Here is a 13,863-nt window from a genome sequence, read left to right on the forward strand (position 1 = left end):
TCTTTCCCACATCCATGGCCTTCATCACCATCTCAGGCTACCCATGCTCAGGCAAGAGCACAGTAGCACAGAAGGTTAAGGACGATTTCGAGCGCAGGCTACAAGATCCGGAGTACAAGGGACCAGCACTGCGAGTAGTCATTGTGTCCGATGAGAGCCTGAGCATTCCGAGGAGCGCATATAATGGTGAGTGGTGCCCAGATACATCCCCTACCGTATACAAGAACAGTCCTATGCCCTCTCCCCCTGCATACACCTTCCATGGCACGCCTCAATCATGTTCTCTTCACAGACAGCCGCTCGGAGAAGCCTGCGCGTGGCGCGCTTCTGACCGCTGTGCAACGGAATATGAACCAGGACACGATCTTGATTGTCGACGCGCCGAACTACATCAAGGGCTTTCGGTACCAGATGTACTGCGCGGCAAGGGAGGCGAAGTTGAGGGTGTGCACTGTGCGTAGTCTCTGAGCATTGTGATCTTCGCGCCTCCCTTCCCCTCCCCTCTAATCACTATACCCATCCTTGCATCCACGGATCCTTCTTTCTTCTCACATGCAATACCGACGCTTCCCCTTCACTTGCTCAAGTAGCCACGCTTACACCCCACTCGAGAAGTAGCTCTATACGGTGGCCACTGCAGATGTGTGCCGATCAAGGAATGAAGCACGGCAAGAGGAGCAGCGCTACGCGCCTGAGACGTACGTCCCCTCTGCGTAATGGGTTCTGATCTAACCACTGACACTCTACACCACTTCAGCCTCGAGAACATGATCGCCCGCTTCGAGGAGCCCTCGTCCATGGTCCGCTGGGACTCGCCTCTGTTCACGATTACCTGGACGGACGAGGAGCTGCCGATGGATAGGATATGGGACGCGGCGACGCATGGGAATGTGAAGCCACCGAATGCGGGGACGCAGGCGGTGAGTGAATGCGCACCATAATGATGAGTGGGAGATTGGTTTGCTGACGCTCACGCAGGTCGTGAAAGCGCCAACGTCTGCGTTGCAAGCGCTGGAACAGACCACGACGGCGCTCGTGTCGGCGATCTCAACACATCCGAGCGTGGTGGACGGTCTTGGGGGAAAGATCTCGCTCGCCATACCAGGGTTGAGTGACAAAGTGGAATTACGGCTGCCTCCTCGCACCGTAACGCTCCCCGAGCTGCAGCGGCTGAAGCGCCAATTTGTTACCGTGCACAAGAAGGCGATCACGCTGGGTACGACGGAGAAGGGCACGGTGGATTGGAGCGAGGGCAGTATTGCGCGGAAGTTTGCGGCGTATGTGGAGGAGAACGTGAGGCCGTGATAGGATAGATAGTAGGGAAATGCAGAGCGAGCAGTAAGACGACAATGAAAGGGATGATGAGGGAGAGAATCATAAGGCTGATCCTTTCCTCCGCTTCTTCTTCCCTTCAACTGGTTGAGGCGCTGCCTCTGGTGCGGCCTCCGTCTCGCGTCTCCGCTTCTTCTCCTTCTTGCTCTCCCCGTCCTTCTTTCTCTTCTCCTTCTTGGCTGCTTTGGCCGCGACCTTGTCGGCCTCCCGACCCAGCTTCTGTAAGAGACCTTCGGCATCTTCCTCCTCTTCCCGGTCCACCTTCGCTACGCCGGCGTCCTCATCGTCAGATGGGGAAGCGCGTAACGGTGCCGCGGAAATATCCTCCTCCTCGTCTTCGACTTCTTGTGATCGCGAAGGGGCGGCATCGTGGCGAGGATCGAAAGGGTCTGGTTGTATGGAGCCGATGAGTGATAGCATGTCGTTTGCAATGGTCAAGCTATAAGATATCAGTATTAGGCTGAAGGTCAAACGAGGTTCCACGTACCCAATGACGGTGAAGGATAGATACTTCGCGTCTCCGCCCAATGGCTCGCGCGTCAGATGATGCACCCATCGGCCTCCCGTGTCACTTTCGACTGGTTTCTCGTCTTCGTCCGCTTCTACATCTGCAGCAGCGGGGCCAAATTCGGGATCGTTCTCTGCAGCGCCGTACTCAAACTCCCATTGGCCTTCGGGTATATGTCGACGTGGGATGGAGACGTTGAAGGTGCGGTGGAGGAGGAGGGATATGTGGTCGGGAGATGACAGGTTGATCTTGCCAACTATGCTTCCGTTAGCAGGATAGACGCGCACAGTGTGATCGGACGAACCTAGCTTCTGCCCTATATGCGGGTGCCACACGGTGGCGCTGAAGCCAATCTTGCAGACGAGGAAGGGACATTCATTACGGATTTGGGCAGCGCGGGAGAGGAATTCGAGGTGGGAGTGAGAGAGGACGACGCCTTGGAAGGCTGGTATGTATCTGTGAGATCGAGGTGACTGGGTGGACGCGACGCGGATGGGTGATAGCGCACCTCATGACCATCGAGTCTAGCATCTCAAGCGCACCTCGCGAAGGGTCGGCAGTGAAAGCGGGAGGGATGGAGATGACGAGGGAAGCCTTGACGACTTGGAACTCAGAGTCGGCGGGAGTGGCGCGCGCCTTGCCCTTGTCCTTCTTGGGTGGCTCATCCTTCTTCGCCTTTTTGTGTGGGGAGGTATTTTCTGCGGCGTGCTTGCGCTTCTTGTCAGTCGCGGGGGCCATGGCGGCGGGGACAAGTGCGAGGTCGGCGAGCAGGCCCGGAAATTTTGGAAAGTTGGCCACGTGATCGATCGCCCTCTGTCTTCCCGACGTCCGCTCGCTCGTCGCCCGCATCCAGCCGCCGCCGTCCATGTCATCCCCAAAGGCCCTCATTCAGATCCTCATCAGCGGCTCGGTCATCTTTGGCAGGGCACTACGCGCTGGGGCGCAGCAGGCTATCAAAAGTGCGTCAACTCTGCCGTGCAGACGCGTTCGTGCTGACGGGGACGGATAGATGCGAAATATACACCCGAGGCGGTGGCTGGAGGGGACGTCGCGGGTCTCAAGAACGCAACGTCGCAGTCAATAACAGACCAGTTGACGCGGCAACACCGCATGACCCTGGACGAGGCGGAGCTCATACTCAATGTCAAGCGAGAGGCGGAGATGGAACAGGTTTTGAAGGTGCGTGGTTCGGCGTGAAAGTTGCTCGCGCTCACTGACCCCGTCATCAGAACTACGAACACTTGTTCAAGATGAACTCTCCGAAGGAGGCCCCCGCGCAGCCGCAGAAGCCCGTCCGCGGGAAGAAGCTGGCGCCGCCCTCCCATTCACACTACCTCCAGTCCAAGGTCGTCCGTGCACGGGAACGTATAGAGGCGGAGCGTCAAGCTGGCCAACCACCATCCGGACCTGCACCAACCGCAGACGCACCGCCGCCCCCCGACGCGCCCAAGGCCGGCTGATGCGCGCGCGCAAGAGGCCGGTAATACCCTACAGCTGTATAATAGTTGCTAATATCTGGAGACACCAATCCCCCATTCACGACATGCAAATACACACAATGACTTCTATGCTCCTGCACTCCCTTTGTGATCGCACTTAGCGCACTAGCAGGTGAGCATCAGGTTCCGCTTCCGAGCATTCCAGCGCCGGACATGCGATTCTGGTGTTCTACTTCAATTCCTCACCCTCGTCATGCACCATCTGCGCATAGGTCCCGCGTTCATCGTGCGCCTTGTCATGATGCAGGATTGGTACCACTATTGGCGCGAGGCCGATGCACGATGGACATTGTATGTCTTATACGTGCTTTCCCATGTCAATGTTCGCTGAGCGCTGCCGCAGGCTTCAAGGGCCCTTACAGTGTTACCCTTTGCTCCCGCAATGACCATACGTTACTCAGTACGACGCTCATTTTGGGTCGCACAAAATGGGGCCGGATCCTCGCCAGGCTGTCGGATGAGCAATCATCATTCAGTCTCAACGACCTGCCATCGCAGAGCTTTTACCGTCGGACCCGTACCCTCATGCCGTCTATATCCACCGATGTGACGCGTAAGTTGATGAGGCCTGCCACCCGGATACCAGAGCGGCTTCTCGCTTGCACGGGATAGTAGCCTCACTGACAGTATAACTAATGGCGGGTTGAGGGCGGAGCTCAGCACCTCCAATCACCCCATGCTCATCCTACTGCTCTCCAACCTCCTACTCACCCTCACTGCGGTCTCCGCAACTCGCCCGACGGTCCACCTCGGCTACGCCACCTACGAGGGCGCGTACGACAGCGCGAGCGACTCGACGTCGTTCTTGGGCGTGCGGTATGCGGCGCCGCCTGTAGGCGAGCTGCGCTGGCGGCCTCCACAGCCACCGGTGCCGCAGTTGGGGGTACAGCAAGCGACAGTACCACCTCTGGCGTGTGTGCAGGGGTCAGTGGGGCTGGCGGCGGCGGCTCCAATTTTTATGCGTGGGGAGAAGACGGCGGAGAATGCGACGTTGTTGGAGTGAGTTGTTTGCGAGGTTGTATTCATTGGCTGAGCTTTGACGATGGTCCATACCAGTGCGTGCGCTCTGCAAGGTATATGCCCGAACGATGGCACTTCTCCGGTCATAGATGACGAGGATTGTCTTTTTCTCGAGTGCGTCTGCTACGCTCTTCGTGCATTTGTTGAAGGCCTCATCTCCACTGTAGTGTATACACTCCCGGCAAGTTTAGGGCTCATTCAAGTAAACGCAAGCCCGTGCTCGTCTACATACACGGCGGTGGCTACGTTCAAGGAAGTGGGACAGGCTTGAGCGGCCCCGACGCAAACGACGCGAGGTTTTTCTTGCAACGAGCGAAGGGTGGATTGATCATGGTCGTGGTTCAATATCGACTGGGGATGTATGGGTTCTTGGCAGGAGCGGACGCACGAGACGCGGGGGCTGCGAATGCTGGGCTGCGTGAGCAATGATCACAGCCAGCCACTCCTCTTACTGACTACGAGCCCAGTGGACCAGCAGTTCGCCTTGCAATGGGTCCAGAAGCATGTACGTAGCTCCTTGTTGCTTTCTTCTTGCATCTCACTCACACTGCTCATAGATCCACAAATTCGGCGGAGACCCCTCAGACGTGACCATCTGGGGCCTATCGGCAGGCGCGGGGTCCGTATACCAGCATATCGTAGCCAACGACGGACAGACATCGCCCGCCCTCTTCGACACGGCCATCGTCAGCTCGAACTATCTACCGCCTCAATACGATGTGGAGGATCCTATCTCGGAGGCGCGTTGGTCTTCGTAGCGTGCACGGCTGAAAGTAGTAAACGCTTACGCGCATGCAGGCGATATACGACGAGGTCGTGAAGCAGGCTGGGTGCGAAATATAGCTTAGCTGCGACGTGGTGGCATACTGATTTCGTTTAGGTGTGCGCCAGAGACGGATGCGCTTGACTGTCTTCGAGATGCCGATGCTTCTGTCTTGCGACGTGTGAATGCGGACATGGCCGTGTCTGCGTTCTACGGGACGTTCCTGTTCGTGCCAGTCGTCGACCACTGTTTTATCCAGCAAGCTCCTAGCCAGGCACTTGAGGAGGGCAGAGTTAATGGGGTACGTAAACGCTATCTAGGCGCGCGTAGGGAGATGCTCATGGCCCATGTAGAATCACCTTCTGGCGGTAAACAACGCAGACGAGGGCAGCCTGTTCGTCGACACCAGCGACCCCGACGCGTTCAATACAACCTCTTGGCTGAAGAACGCCTGGCCCAAGCTCACGGATTCGAACATTGCGAGAGCCCTCACACAGTATCACGATCTTGCGCCCGTCGACCAGGCTACCACGATAATGGGCGATATCATATTCCTCTGCCCAAGCTACCCGCTCATGCGGGCCTTCGAGAAGCCGTACAAGGTGCGCCCTGTACTGCTTGGCTAATGAAGGCAGACTGACAGCTCGATCAGGCTGAGTTCGCCATTGACAATGCCTGGCACGGTCGTGATCTCCCTTATTATTTCCCCGACACCGTTTATCTGTTTGGCAAGGCCTACAACAACACCGACTTCGACACCGCTTTCGCGTCCGCATTTAGCAATTTTGCTCTCTCGAAAGATCCGAATGTGAAGGTCGGCGAGGATCTGACGCCGGAGTGGGCACACTGGAGCGACGAATGCACCGTCGAGATGATCTTCAACAAGACGGAGAACGACGTTCCTGATGTGCGCGCATCGCGTACGGACGAGCGGGTTTTGGAGCGATGCAGGTATGTGGTATGCCATTCCTCGTTATGTTGAAAAGGAAGCTGATGTGAGGTAGCTTCTGGCAGAGCATTGGGCCCTCTGTTGGCCAGTAAGCATAGGTAGAGAGCAGCGCAAAAATATGGACACATGCACATCGCACACTGAAGGACTCGCCGTATATACACCTCTTATTCATGTATTAGAAAACTCTCCATCTGAAGTATATGTATTTCTATGCTGCTCATTGGTGACTATGTCTGCTATCGCTTGAACAACTGAGTTGTCGAGGGCAAGGATTCGAACTTGAACACGGAACTTTTGATGGCGCCTGTAACAGCACGGCCACGTGACAGAACGCGCTGTTGGTTGACCCTGACGTTGATCACCTTTACACCTATCCCGCCCAACGCTCACCATGTTCCCCAGAGGAGCACGGTTCGAGCATGTCAAAGGTTTGCCAGCAAGCTCTTTGTCGCCTTTCGTGTCTGACCTTGACGACAGATTCGGGAGTTCCCGGCCCTGGCGCATACAATGTCGATACAGGTGGCGCTTTCCGAAGAACTCTTGCCGGATACCCTTTGACCACTGAGCAGATTCTAAACTGGACGGATATAAGCGTGGCGCTTTCTTGGAAAAGACGGATCGCTTCAACGAGAATCAGCCTGAAGGCACAGGTGCGTCGTGATACATTCAATCCTCCTATCGAGTCTAACGCCTGAACAGAGCTACCCCCGCTACCACCTATACCACCGTCATTGTCAAGCAGCACGAAAGAGCCTCCCCCACGACAGCGAGTAAAGTCGATGAAGCGAACAACAACACCACTTCCGGATGGCCGATTCCTGGTACTTCAACGCAAGCTTGAAGAACTAGAAAGGCTACATCAGGACTCGAAGAAGGCTGTGCGTTGCAACATCGTTCTTTCTACGTCAACTTAACCCTTCTTGTAGCATGCCTCTGAACTCCATCGCGCAAACAAGGCCAATCACGATCTCACGGAACGCCTTGACAAACAGAAGAAGCAGATCGAAGCCCTTGATGCCAAACTTCAAGACCAGCGAAAGGCATCCTTAGCCGAGCACGCCGAGGTCAAGGAGCTGCGCATGCGCTTGCGTGTGTCCGAGCACGAGCGGCAGCAGATCACGCAACGGCAAGGGGATGCGGGCGAGCTCAAGAAGGCGCTGCACTCACTGGAGACTCGGCGAAAGCAGGAGATCCGCGAGCGCGACGAGCGGATAGAGGAGCTGGAAAAGGCCGCTTCGCGAGAGAAGAAGGCGAGGGACGCGGCGGAGGCCAAGCTTCAGGAGGCCTTGAGAAAGGCGGAGAGCGAGCGCGATGCTGCGCAAGCGACGGCTAAGGCGTTGCAGGCCGAGCGACAGAAGCTGGAGGCCGACGCGAAATCCGCGCAGGAATCCGCCGAACAAGTCCGCGAGGAGTGCGAGGCTCGGGAAGAGGACATCCTCGAGCAGCTCGAGCAGCATCAAGCCCTCGTTGCGCGGGTCAGCGAGGAGTATGCCCGTCTGGCGCGCGCGAAACGGCAAATCGAGGATGCTCGGCGCCATGATGCTATGTTCGCCGCCTTTCAGTTTGAGCGCCTTCAACGGAAGCTTGCCAACTCCGAAGGCCAGGTCATCGAGCTCGCGTACTTGGTGCGACAAGTCAAGACCGACAATGCGATGCTCAAGGCTCAAGTGGCGGAAGCGGAGGCCGAGATCTCCCTCACGCAGCAATCTCTCGCAGACGCTGGGGCGACCTCATATACCCCAGAGGTGGCTGCAGATATCGCGTCCGTCATGCGAGCTATCGCAGACGAGGAGGCCGAGTCGCAGCGCTGCATCGCGGAGGTCGATGTCAAGTCGCGCGAGCTCCTCCACGCCTACGAGAAGGTCCTCCGCGAGGAGACCGCCGTAGCCTACGCCCTGGCGGACCGCGAGACGCTCGTGCAGTCCATGATCCTGCACATCGACGAGGTCGACATCCTCGCCTTGCGCAAGGACCTCTCGGAGGTTCGCAAGGAGCGCGACGAGGCGGCCTCGAAAGTGCGCACCGTGGAGGCGGAGGTTGGCCGGCTGGTGCAGGCGCAGGCGGAGACGGAGTCGCGGTTAGTCGTGGCGGAGGCGGAGGCGCGCGCGGCGTCGGCGAGGCAGTTGCAGGCGGTGACGCGGGAGAGGGAGGTGACGCAGCGGATGAACACGTCGCTGCAGCAGACGAGGCAGGCGGAGCAGGGGCTGAGGGCGAAGATCAATGCGTGAGTGGGGGTTCTTGGGAGTCGTGTGAGGGTTGTACTGATACGTCGGCAGGCTTACTGCTGAGTTGGAGGAGGCCGTCGAGTACAAGGATGCGTATGAGCAACTTGTCGAGGAGGCGCATGTTCTTGCCTCTCGCAATGAGATTGCGGAGGCTGAGGCACGGCAGCTCATGAAGGCGAACGCTGACATCCTTGGGCACGGCAATCCTTCCCAGCGCATCGTCTACGTCGACAAGATCCGGAACGAGCTCCACGGTGCACGACAGGTCAGTCTAACTCTTCCCACCTCAAAGTCCGCGCCGCTGACCTCTCACCCCTCAGGAAATCGCCCGCCTCCGCGCCGAGCGCGAGGCCTTCCTCAACAAGCACGCCGCGCTCCTGCAAGAGCTCGACAGCTACAAGTCCGTCATGGTCCCCATCGACGGCCGGCCGAAGACGCACATGACGCGCGTCGCGCGCCTGCCGCTGGCGAGTAGGGCGAACGAGGGCGAGGGTGAGAGTCGCAGTGATGGGGAGAACGTTGTGGACAGGCTGGCTCATTGATATTGTTTTCATTAGTGTTGTATGTTGCGTCGCCGCCGGGAACGCCGGGTCGTTGAGTGGATTGGTCGCTGAGTGGATTGGATTGGATTGGATCGGGTGAGGGATGCGGGATGTGGTTGAGGAAAATTTGCATCATGGTTCAGCTGAGCTGGATGCGGAGGTGCTACAAGTGCGAGTCGAGTTGAGGCTTGACTGACCGAAAACTCTTGCGTTTGCTCATCGCTTGTGAATGTCTGCTATCATCTGCTTTCGATGTGCTCTATTGTCTATCTATTCTCCGCGGTTCACTGTCTATCTATCATCTGCGCTTTGTTGTCTTGTATATATACATGCCGTCGCTATCATTGAGCATACCCTTCGTTTAGCAGTCAGTAGAACCAAACTCGTTGGGTTGCTGGCGATATAGACGGATCATAATCACGCAAGATGAGGTTCAACGGTGTATGGTACAGCTGGCGTTTATCAACAATACACTCGCGGTTATACATACAAGTTCCCTACAGCTAATCAACTAGTCATCATCCTCGAACCCATTGTCGAATAGATAATTCGCCGCCAGCTCCTCGTTCTTGTCGCAGGCAAAGTATGCCTCGATAACCTTCTGACGGGGGAAGCCCATAGCCTCCAGCTGCAGATCGTCAGAAGATATGCATGAGTCGGTGAAGATGAACATACTCTTTGGATCGCGGCCTGTTCCTCCTCCGTAACGTGCATAACGTGAGTACCCGGCGGCGGGTTCATGTCATCGTCGCCGTCAAAGTCATCACCGTCGACACCCAACAGCTGCATGATAGCCTCAGGATGCTGAATGATCGCCTGGGCAATCGCAGGGTTGGATTGCGCAAGCTGCTGGACGAGAGGCTGCACAAGCGCTGGGTTTTGTTGCACAAGCTCACGCAGCTGCGCGATCTGCGGGTTGCTCTGCAGCGCGGCGAGGTCCAGTCCTGGTGCGGCGGCTCCGGCACCGGCACCGAGACCGGCACCCGCGCCTGCACCAGCACCTGCGGCTTGACTTTGCTGCTGTTGCTGGGCGAGCTGGAAGAGGTTTTGTGGCGCGTTAGAGGTGGGGGCAGCGGCAGGTGCGGCAGCAGCGGGTGCATTGCCTGCTACTGGCTGTGCTGGCTGAGCAGCGCGAGCGGGGCCGGCGGCTTCGGCCTCAAGGTGTGCGGGGATACCCTGGGAGGCAGATCAGAAGTATGCAGATGACGAGACGAACGTGACGCACGTTCATCAAGTACTCCACTGCGCGATCGGGGTTGTTGAAGCTTGCCCTGAGGGCACGTAGCACTTGTTCGCGGGGGAAGCCCATTTCGGTCATGTTGTTGACAGTTTCCTGGAGGACATTACCCGTCACGAACGAGCTCATATCGCCGAAGGCAGGTGCGTTTGCAGCGGGGGTGGCAGCCTGAGGCGCAGGTGCAGCCGCGGGTGCGGCAGCAGGTGCCGGCGTCGATTGAGCGGGTGTTGAGGCGGGTGCAGCAGCAGGAGTAGAAGTGGAGGGTGCAGCGGCCGCGGGTGCTGGCGCGGGAGTAGGTTTGGGCTTGGGCACATTCACTATGAGTAGCTGTACGGACATATCGAGTACGCACCTTTGATACCATGAGCACGAGGAAGTCCTTCTCCTTGATCCCACACGACTCGATAGTCTTGTCGTCGGGCAAGATCTTACCTGCCAGCCCATCAGGAATGCTTGCTGGAGGAAATTGTTCAGCCTACCGGAGTAAATTATCTTCTGGGACGCGACTGGGTGGCCATGCGCGTCCGAGATCTTCTGCTTGAGCACGCCGACGGTCTCGGGACCCTCGACATCGATCTGAGATGATATGAGGTACGCTCAAGGGAGAGCACCCGGGGTATATACCTGGAAGACCTTCTGCTGGGTTGTCTTTACTGTGATCTTCATGGTGGTGGTTGGTGGACAAGAAGCTGACTGCCCCGCTGGACCTGACGCGCGTCACATCATTTGGCAATCACACGCAAACACAATCCTTGCTCTCAACTCTTATGTGGCGCACGCTCATGTCCAACGCAAAGCCTCTGATTACCAAGTACTATCTAACTTGTCCAGTCCACAGATGCAACAACATATACTCTACTGTCCAATCGAAGACGCGATGCTCTGCCAGTAACTGTTCGACGTCAGCATCGTGTTTGTACAGGTAGCACTGGATAGACATACCTGCACCGCTCCAAGAGCTTCGAGTCAACACTCTTGACCTGTATATCTGGGACGCCATCCTCCGTCTTGTTGAAGACCATCTCGAGCGGCGCCTCGTCACTCCAGGACGGCCATGCGGGCGTGATGTCCGCAGCGACCTTCACATTCGGATCTTTCGCCAGGATGAAGTTCGTGAATGCGGACGCGAACGCGGTGTCGAAGTCGGTGTTGTTGTACGACTTCGGGAAGAGCTTTCCAACGTCGGGGAAGTAGTAAGGTAAGTCGTAGCCATGCAGCGCGTTGTCAATAGCAAACTCAGCCTGTAATGCTCAGTCAAACGCAAGAATCGGCGGTGGGTTGCTGACGGGCATACCTTGTACGGCTTGTCAAAGGCACGCATGAGGGAGAAGGTAGGACAGTTGAATTCCACATCGGCGTCGATCTTGATGGCCTGCTCAAGAGGCGCAAGCTCGGAGTACAGCGCAAGGGCACCCGCGATCTCGGTGTCTGTAAGCCGTGGCCACGTATTTTGAAGCCATTCTGCCGCATCGAAGGAATCGCCACCGAGGCGGGTTGCGTTTATGAATATCCTTCCTTCGTCCACATTGTTAACCGACAAGAGGTGGTTCTGGCCTGACGGTAAGTGCATGTACGCGTCTGCGAGTATGCTGATCACGTACGCCATTGACTTTGCCCTGAGCAATCGCCTGCGTCGGTGCTTGCTGGACGAAAGTGTGATCGACGACGGGCATGAAGATGTAAACATCCGAGTAGGCAGAGATGGCGACGTCTGCGTTGATACGACGCAACACGGCATCGTCTGTCTTGCGGAGACACTCGAGCGCGTCGGCCTCCGACTTGCACCCAGCCTGCTTGATGACCTCGTCGTAGATAGCCTGCCTCGCGTGAATAGCTCATCCAATGACACTGCGTCCGTATAAGCTTACCTCGGGGATAGGGTCCTGAATGTCGTAGTGCGGAGGCAAGTAGTCCGAGCTCGTGATGGCCGTTGTGAAGAGCGGGGGAGAGGTCTTTCCGCCGTTGGCGAGGACGTGCTCGGAGACAGACCCACCTCCGGCTGATTCGCCCCAGATGGTCACGTCGGATGGGTTGCCACCGAATTTGTGAATCTACGCGCAAGTTAAAGAGGCATTCATTCACGGAAATGGCGACCTACGTGTTCCTGAACCCATTGCAAGGCGAACTGCTGGTCGACTGTACGCGAATGAGTAACGGGCTCACCGGCCATGGATATGCACTCACGAAGTCCAACATTGGCGGCACCTGCTGCCTGAACGTCTGAGCCCGCGAGGAAGCCGTACATCCCAAGACGATATTGGATGACGACGACCACCAGATCGCCTTGAGCGCGAAGGATAGGGTATTTCCCGTCGAAGACGTCGACGCCCGCGAGGCCTGTTGCGCCTCCAGATCCGTAGCCTCCGCCGTGAATCCAAACGAGGACGGGCTTGCTGGTGTTCGTCTGCGCCTCGAAGTTGCCGGAAGTCCAGACGCTGGAGCGGTCATGATGAGCATGTCTTCAGTGAGACGGATCCGGCAGGCCTACTTCAGGAAGAGACAATCTTCACTATCTGCGGGTGGCGTAGGATCGTTCAATGGACAGATCCCCTGCAAGGCGCATGCACTAGATAGCTAGGTCAGGAGGAAAACTCAGAAAATCAAGGAAGAAGGCGTACTCAAGCAAGGTGTCATTCTTATCCGTCTTCTCGCCACGCGCGAAAGGCGGAGCAGACGTAGCTTGACCCCGAGGGTCCTGTACGCACATCGGCGGCTGCGAAGTCGCTTGCTGCACTCCGGACTGGAGTAGCGGAGGCTGAGGGGGACGCCACCGCAGATCCCCCGTCGGCGGAGCAGCGTAGCGCACGCTTAGGAAGTGCGTCGTATTGCTGTCGCCATCGCATACACCTTCATAAGTGGCATATCCGAGGTCGACCGTGGGCCGAGCGAGCGCAAAGGCAGCGAAGACAACTTGGGAGAAGTACTGAAAGAGCATTGATGGATCGGCAGAAGGTTTGAGGTGCACTGCCGGAGTTAATTGACGATTGCGAGCTCTGGGTATATATCAGGGGTCCCCGAGTCGGTCACTCGTCGAGGGATATTGCGTCTGCTTGTCGCTATGGCCAGTTAATCAGCCTAGCATGCAATGCTGAGTAATGCGCGGAGGAGGCTTCATCGCCGATGCTTGAGCTGTGCAATGAGCGAGCTGCAATACAGTGGAAAGACATGGAATGGGGGCGGGCACCCGCAGGGTGCCCCGCGATCCCTCGGCAAATGCCCCCTGGGCCTCCGGGTGTAATATCCATGAATTCTTCGATAGGATATTATACGTCTTGCAGAAGGCGTTCGGATGTCCCCGATTATAGCACTAAATTATGTTTGCTGATGTGAAAGCATCGTTTCATGCCTTCTGAGCGATAGGCGCTGAAATAGAGGTAGGAGATGTTCGAAAAATGCAGTCGCGGGCGTTTCGCTCGGCGTCTGCGACCTCGTTGGAACTTCTCGCGCTGCGATCTCGTGACGAGCTGCGTTCAGCTCTGAGCGTGGCTATCCGATGATTAGATACCATGACGATGAGAGATGACCGTCAGCAGTGACAGAGGCTTAGGTTGTGTCGGGGCCGCGGAGCAAAAACCTCGGTGAGCAGTCAAGAGGGCCCGAGCGCCAGGCTGACAGGTCCTCCCGGGGGATAGATGAAGCTCAAGCGAGCTGGATGTCCTCGTTTCGTAGTTGGGTGATTGAGCATAGGTGGCCGGAAGCGCGGAAGAGGGCGTCCTATTCAGCAATCGCGTATCCAGGTTTTGTTGGTTTGGTTTTCCGAGCAGCATGAACCTCGGCAGAGTTCA

The 13,863-nt window shown here is 57.1% G+C and overlaps 9 protein-coding genes across 9 annotated transcripts; 6 read left to right on the forward strand and 3 right to left on the reverse strand.

Annotated features, from left to right (window-relative positions):
- Nucleotides 1-14: 14 nt before the first annotated feature.
- Nucleotides 15-1,305, forward strand: SCHCODRAFT_01099764 (chromatin associated protein KTI12; the record flags this gene model as incomplete). Its single annotated transcript, XM_003030330.1, has 5 exons — nucleotides 15-186; nucleotides 293-453; nucleotides 619-698; nucleotides 758-920; nucleotides 979-1,305. 5 exons carry the CDS (start codon nucleotides 15-17, stop codon nucleotides 1,303-1,305), a joined length of 903 nt encoding a protein of 300 aa, XP_003030376.1.
- A 69-nt stretch (nucleotides 1,306-1,374) lies between these two features.
- Nucleotides 1,375-2,578, reverse strand: SCHCODRAFT_016308 (uncharacterized protein; the record flags this gene model as incomplete). Its single annotated transcript, XM_003029920.1, has 4 exons — nucleotides 1,375-1,771; nucleotides 1,820-2,096; nucleotides 2,145-2,296; nucleotides 2,349-2,578. The coding sequence occupies 4 exons, from the start codon at nucleotides 2,576-2,578 to the stop codon at nucleotides 1,375-1,377; spliced, it is 1,056 nt and encodes a 351-aa protein (XP_003029966.1).
- A 127-nt stretch (nucleotides 2,579-2,705) lies between these two features.
- Nucleotides 2,706-3,300, forward strand: SCHCODRAFT_01173407 (uncharacterized protein; the record flags this gene model as incomplete). The annotated part of the gene is made up of 4 exons (XM_003030329.2): nucleotides 2,706-2,799; nucleotides 2,850-3,019; nucleotides 3,070-3,220; nucleotides 3,263-3,300. 4 exons carry the CDS (start codon nucleotides 2,706-2,708, stop codon nucleotides 3,298-3,300), a joined length of 453 nt encoding a protein of 150 aa, XP_003030375.2.
- A 715-nt stretch (nucleotides 3,301-4,015) lies between these two features.
- Nucleotides 4,016-6,163, forward strand: SCHCODRAFT_01099466 (alpha/beta-hydrolase; the record flags this gene model as incomplete). The annotated part of the gene is made up of 8 exons (XM_003030328.2): nucleotides 4,016-4,338; nucleotides 4,527-4,777; nucleotides 4,827-4,864; nucleotides 4,917-5,113; nucleotides 5,240-5,423; nucleotides 5,476-5,724; nucleotides 5,775-6,073; nucleotides 6,127-6,163. The coding sequence occupies 8 exons, from the start codon at nucleotides 4,016-4,018 to the stop codon at nucleotides 6,161-6,163; spliced, it is 1,578 nt and encodes a 525-aa protein (XP_003030374.2).
- Nucleotides 6,164-7,078: 915 nt separating this feature from the next.
- Nucleotides 7,079-8,901, forward strand: SCHCODRAFT_01191303 (uncharacterized protein). The gene is made up of 3 exons (XM_050341206.1): nucleotides 7,079-8,298; nucleotides 8,351-8,564; nucleotides 8,620-8,901. Exons 1-3 carry the CDS (start codon nucleotides 7,154-7,156, stop codon nucleotides 8,839-8,841), a joined length of 1,581 nt encoding a protein of 526 aa, XP_050199391.1. The 5' UTR covers nucleotides 7,079-7,153; the 3' UTR covers nucleotides 8,842-8,901.
- Nucleotides 8,902-8,922: 21 nt separating this feature from the next.
- SCHCODRAFT_01156828 (UV excision repair protein Rad23) lies at nucleotides 8,923-10,755 on the reverse strand. Its single transcript, XM_003029919.2, has 6 exons — nucleotides 10,703-10,755; nucleotides 10,558-10,654; nucleotides 10,431-10,510; nucleotides 10,067-10,381; nucleotides 9,517-10,017; nucleotides 8,923-9,469 (listed from the first exon to the last, which is right to left on the reverse strand). Exons 1-6 carry the CDS (start codon nucleotides 10,742-10,744, stop codon nucleotides 9,353-9,355), a joined length of 1,152 nt encoding a protein of 383 aa, XP_003029965.1. The 5' UTR covers nucleotides 10,745-10,755; the 3' UTR covers nucleotides 8,923-9,352.
- On the forward strand, nucleotides 8,985-9,298 carry SCHCODRAFT_02354527 (uncharacterized protein). The gene has a single exon (XM_050342455.1). It carries the CDS (start codon nucleotides 9,071-9,073, stop codon nucleotides 9,245-9,247), a length of 177 nt encoding a protein of 58 aa, XP_050199392.1. The 5' UTR covers nucleotides 8,985-9,070; the 3' UTR covers nucleotides 9,248-9,298.
- Nucleotides 10,756-10,862: 107 nt separating the features above from the next.
- Nucleotides 10,863-13,226, reverse strand: SCHCODRAFT_02632987 (alpha/beta-hydrolase). The gene is made up of 8 exons (XM_050345742.1): nucleotides 12,697-13,226; nucleotides 12,567-12,644; nucleotides 12,263-12,513; nucleotides 12,177-12,214; nucleotides 11,947-12,129; nucleotides 11,680-11,895; nucleotides 11,373-11,627; nucleotides 10,863-11,319 (listed from the first exon to the last, which is right to left on the reverse strand). Exons 1-8 carry the CDS (start codon nucleotides 13,011-13,013, stop codon nucleotides 10,981-10,983), a joined length of 1,677 nt encoding a protein of 558 aa, XP_050199393.1. The 5' UTR covers nucleotides 13,014-13,226; the 3' UTR covers nucleotides 10,863-10,980.
- Nucleotides 13,106-13,491, forward strand: SCHCODRAFT_02354563 (uncharacterized protein). Its single transcript, XM_050342456.1, has one exon. It carries the CDS (start codon nucleotides 13,199-13,201, stop codon nucleotides 13,406-13,408), a length of 210 nt encoding a protein of 69 aa, XP_050199394.1. The 5' UTR covers nucleotides 13,106-13,198; the 3' UTR covers nucleotides 13,409-13,491.
- Nucleotides 13,492-13,863: the final 372 nt, after the last annotated feature.

The sequence above is a fragment of the Schizophyllum commune genome (genome assembly GCF_000143185.2).
Source record: "Schizophyllum commune H4-8 unplaced genomic scaffold SCHCOscaffold_8, whole genome shotgun sequence".
Lineage (NCBI taxonomy): Eukaryota > Fungi > Basidiomycota > Agaricomycetes > Agaricales > Schizophyllaceae > Schizophyllum > Schizophyllum commune.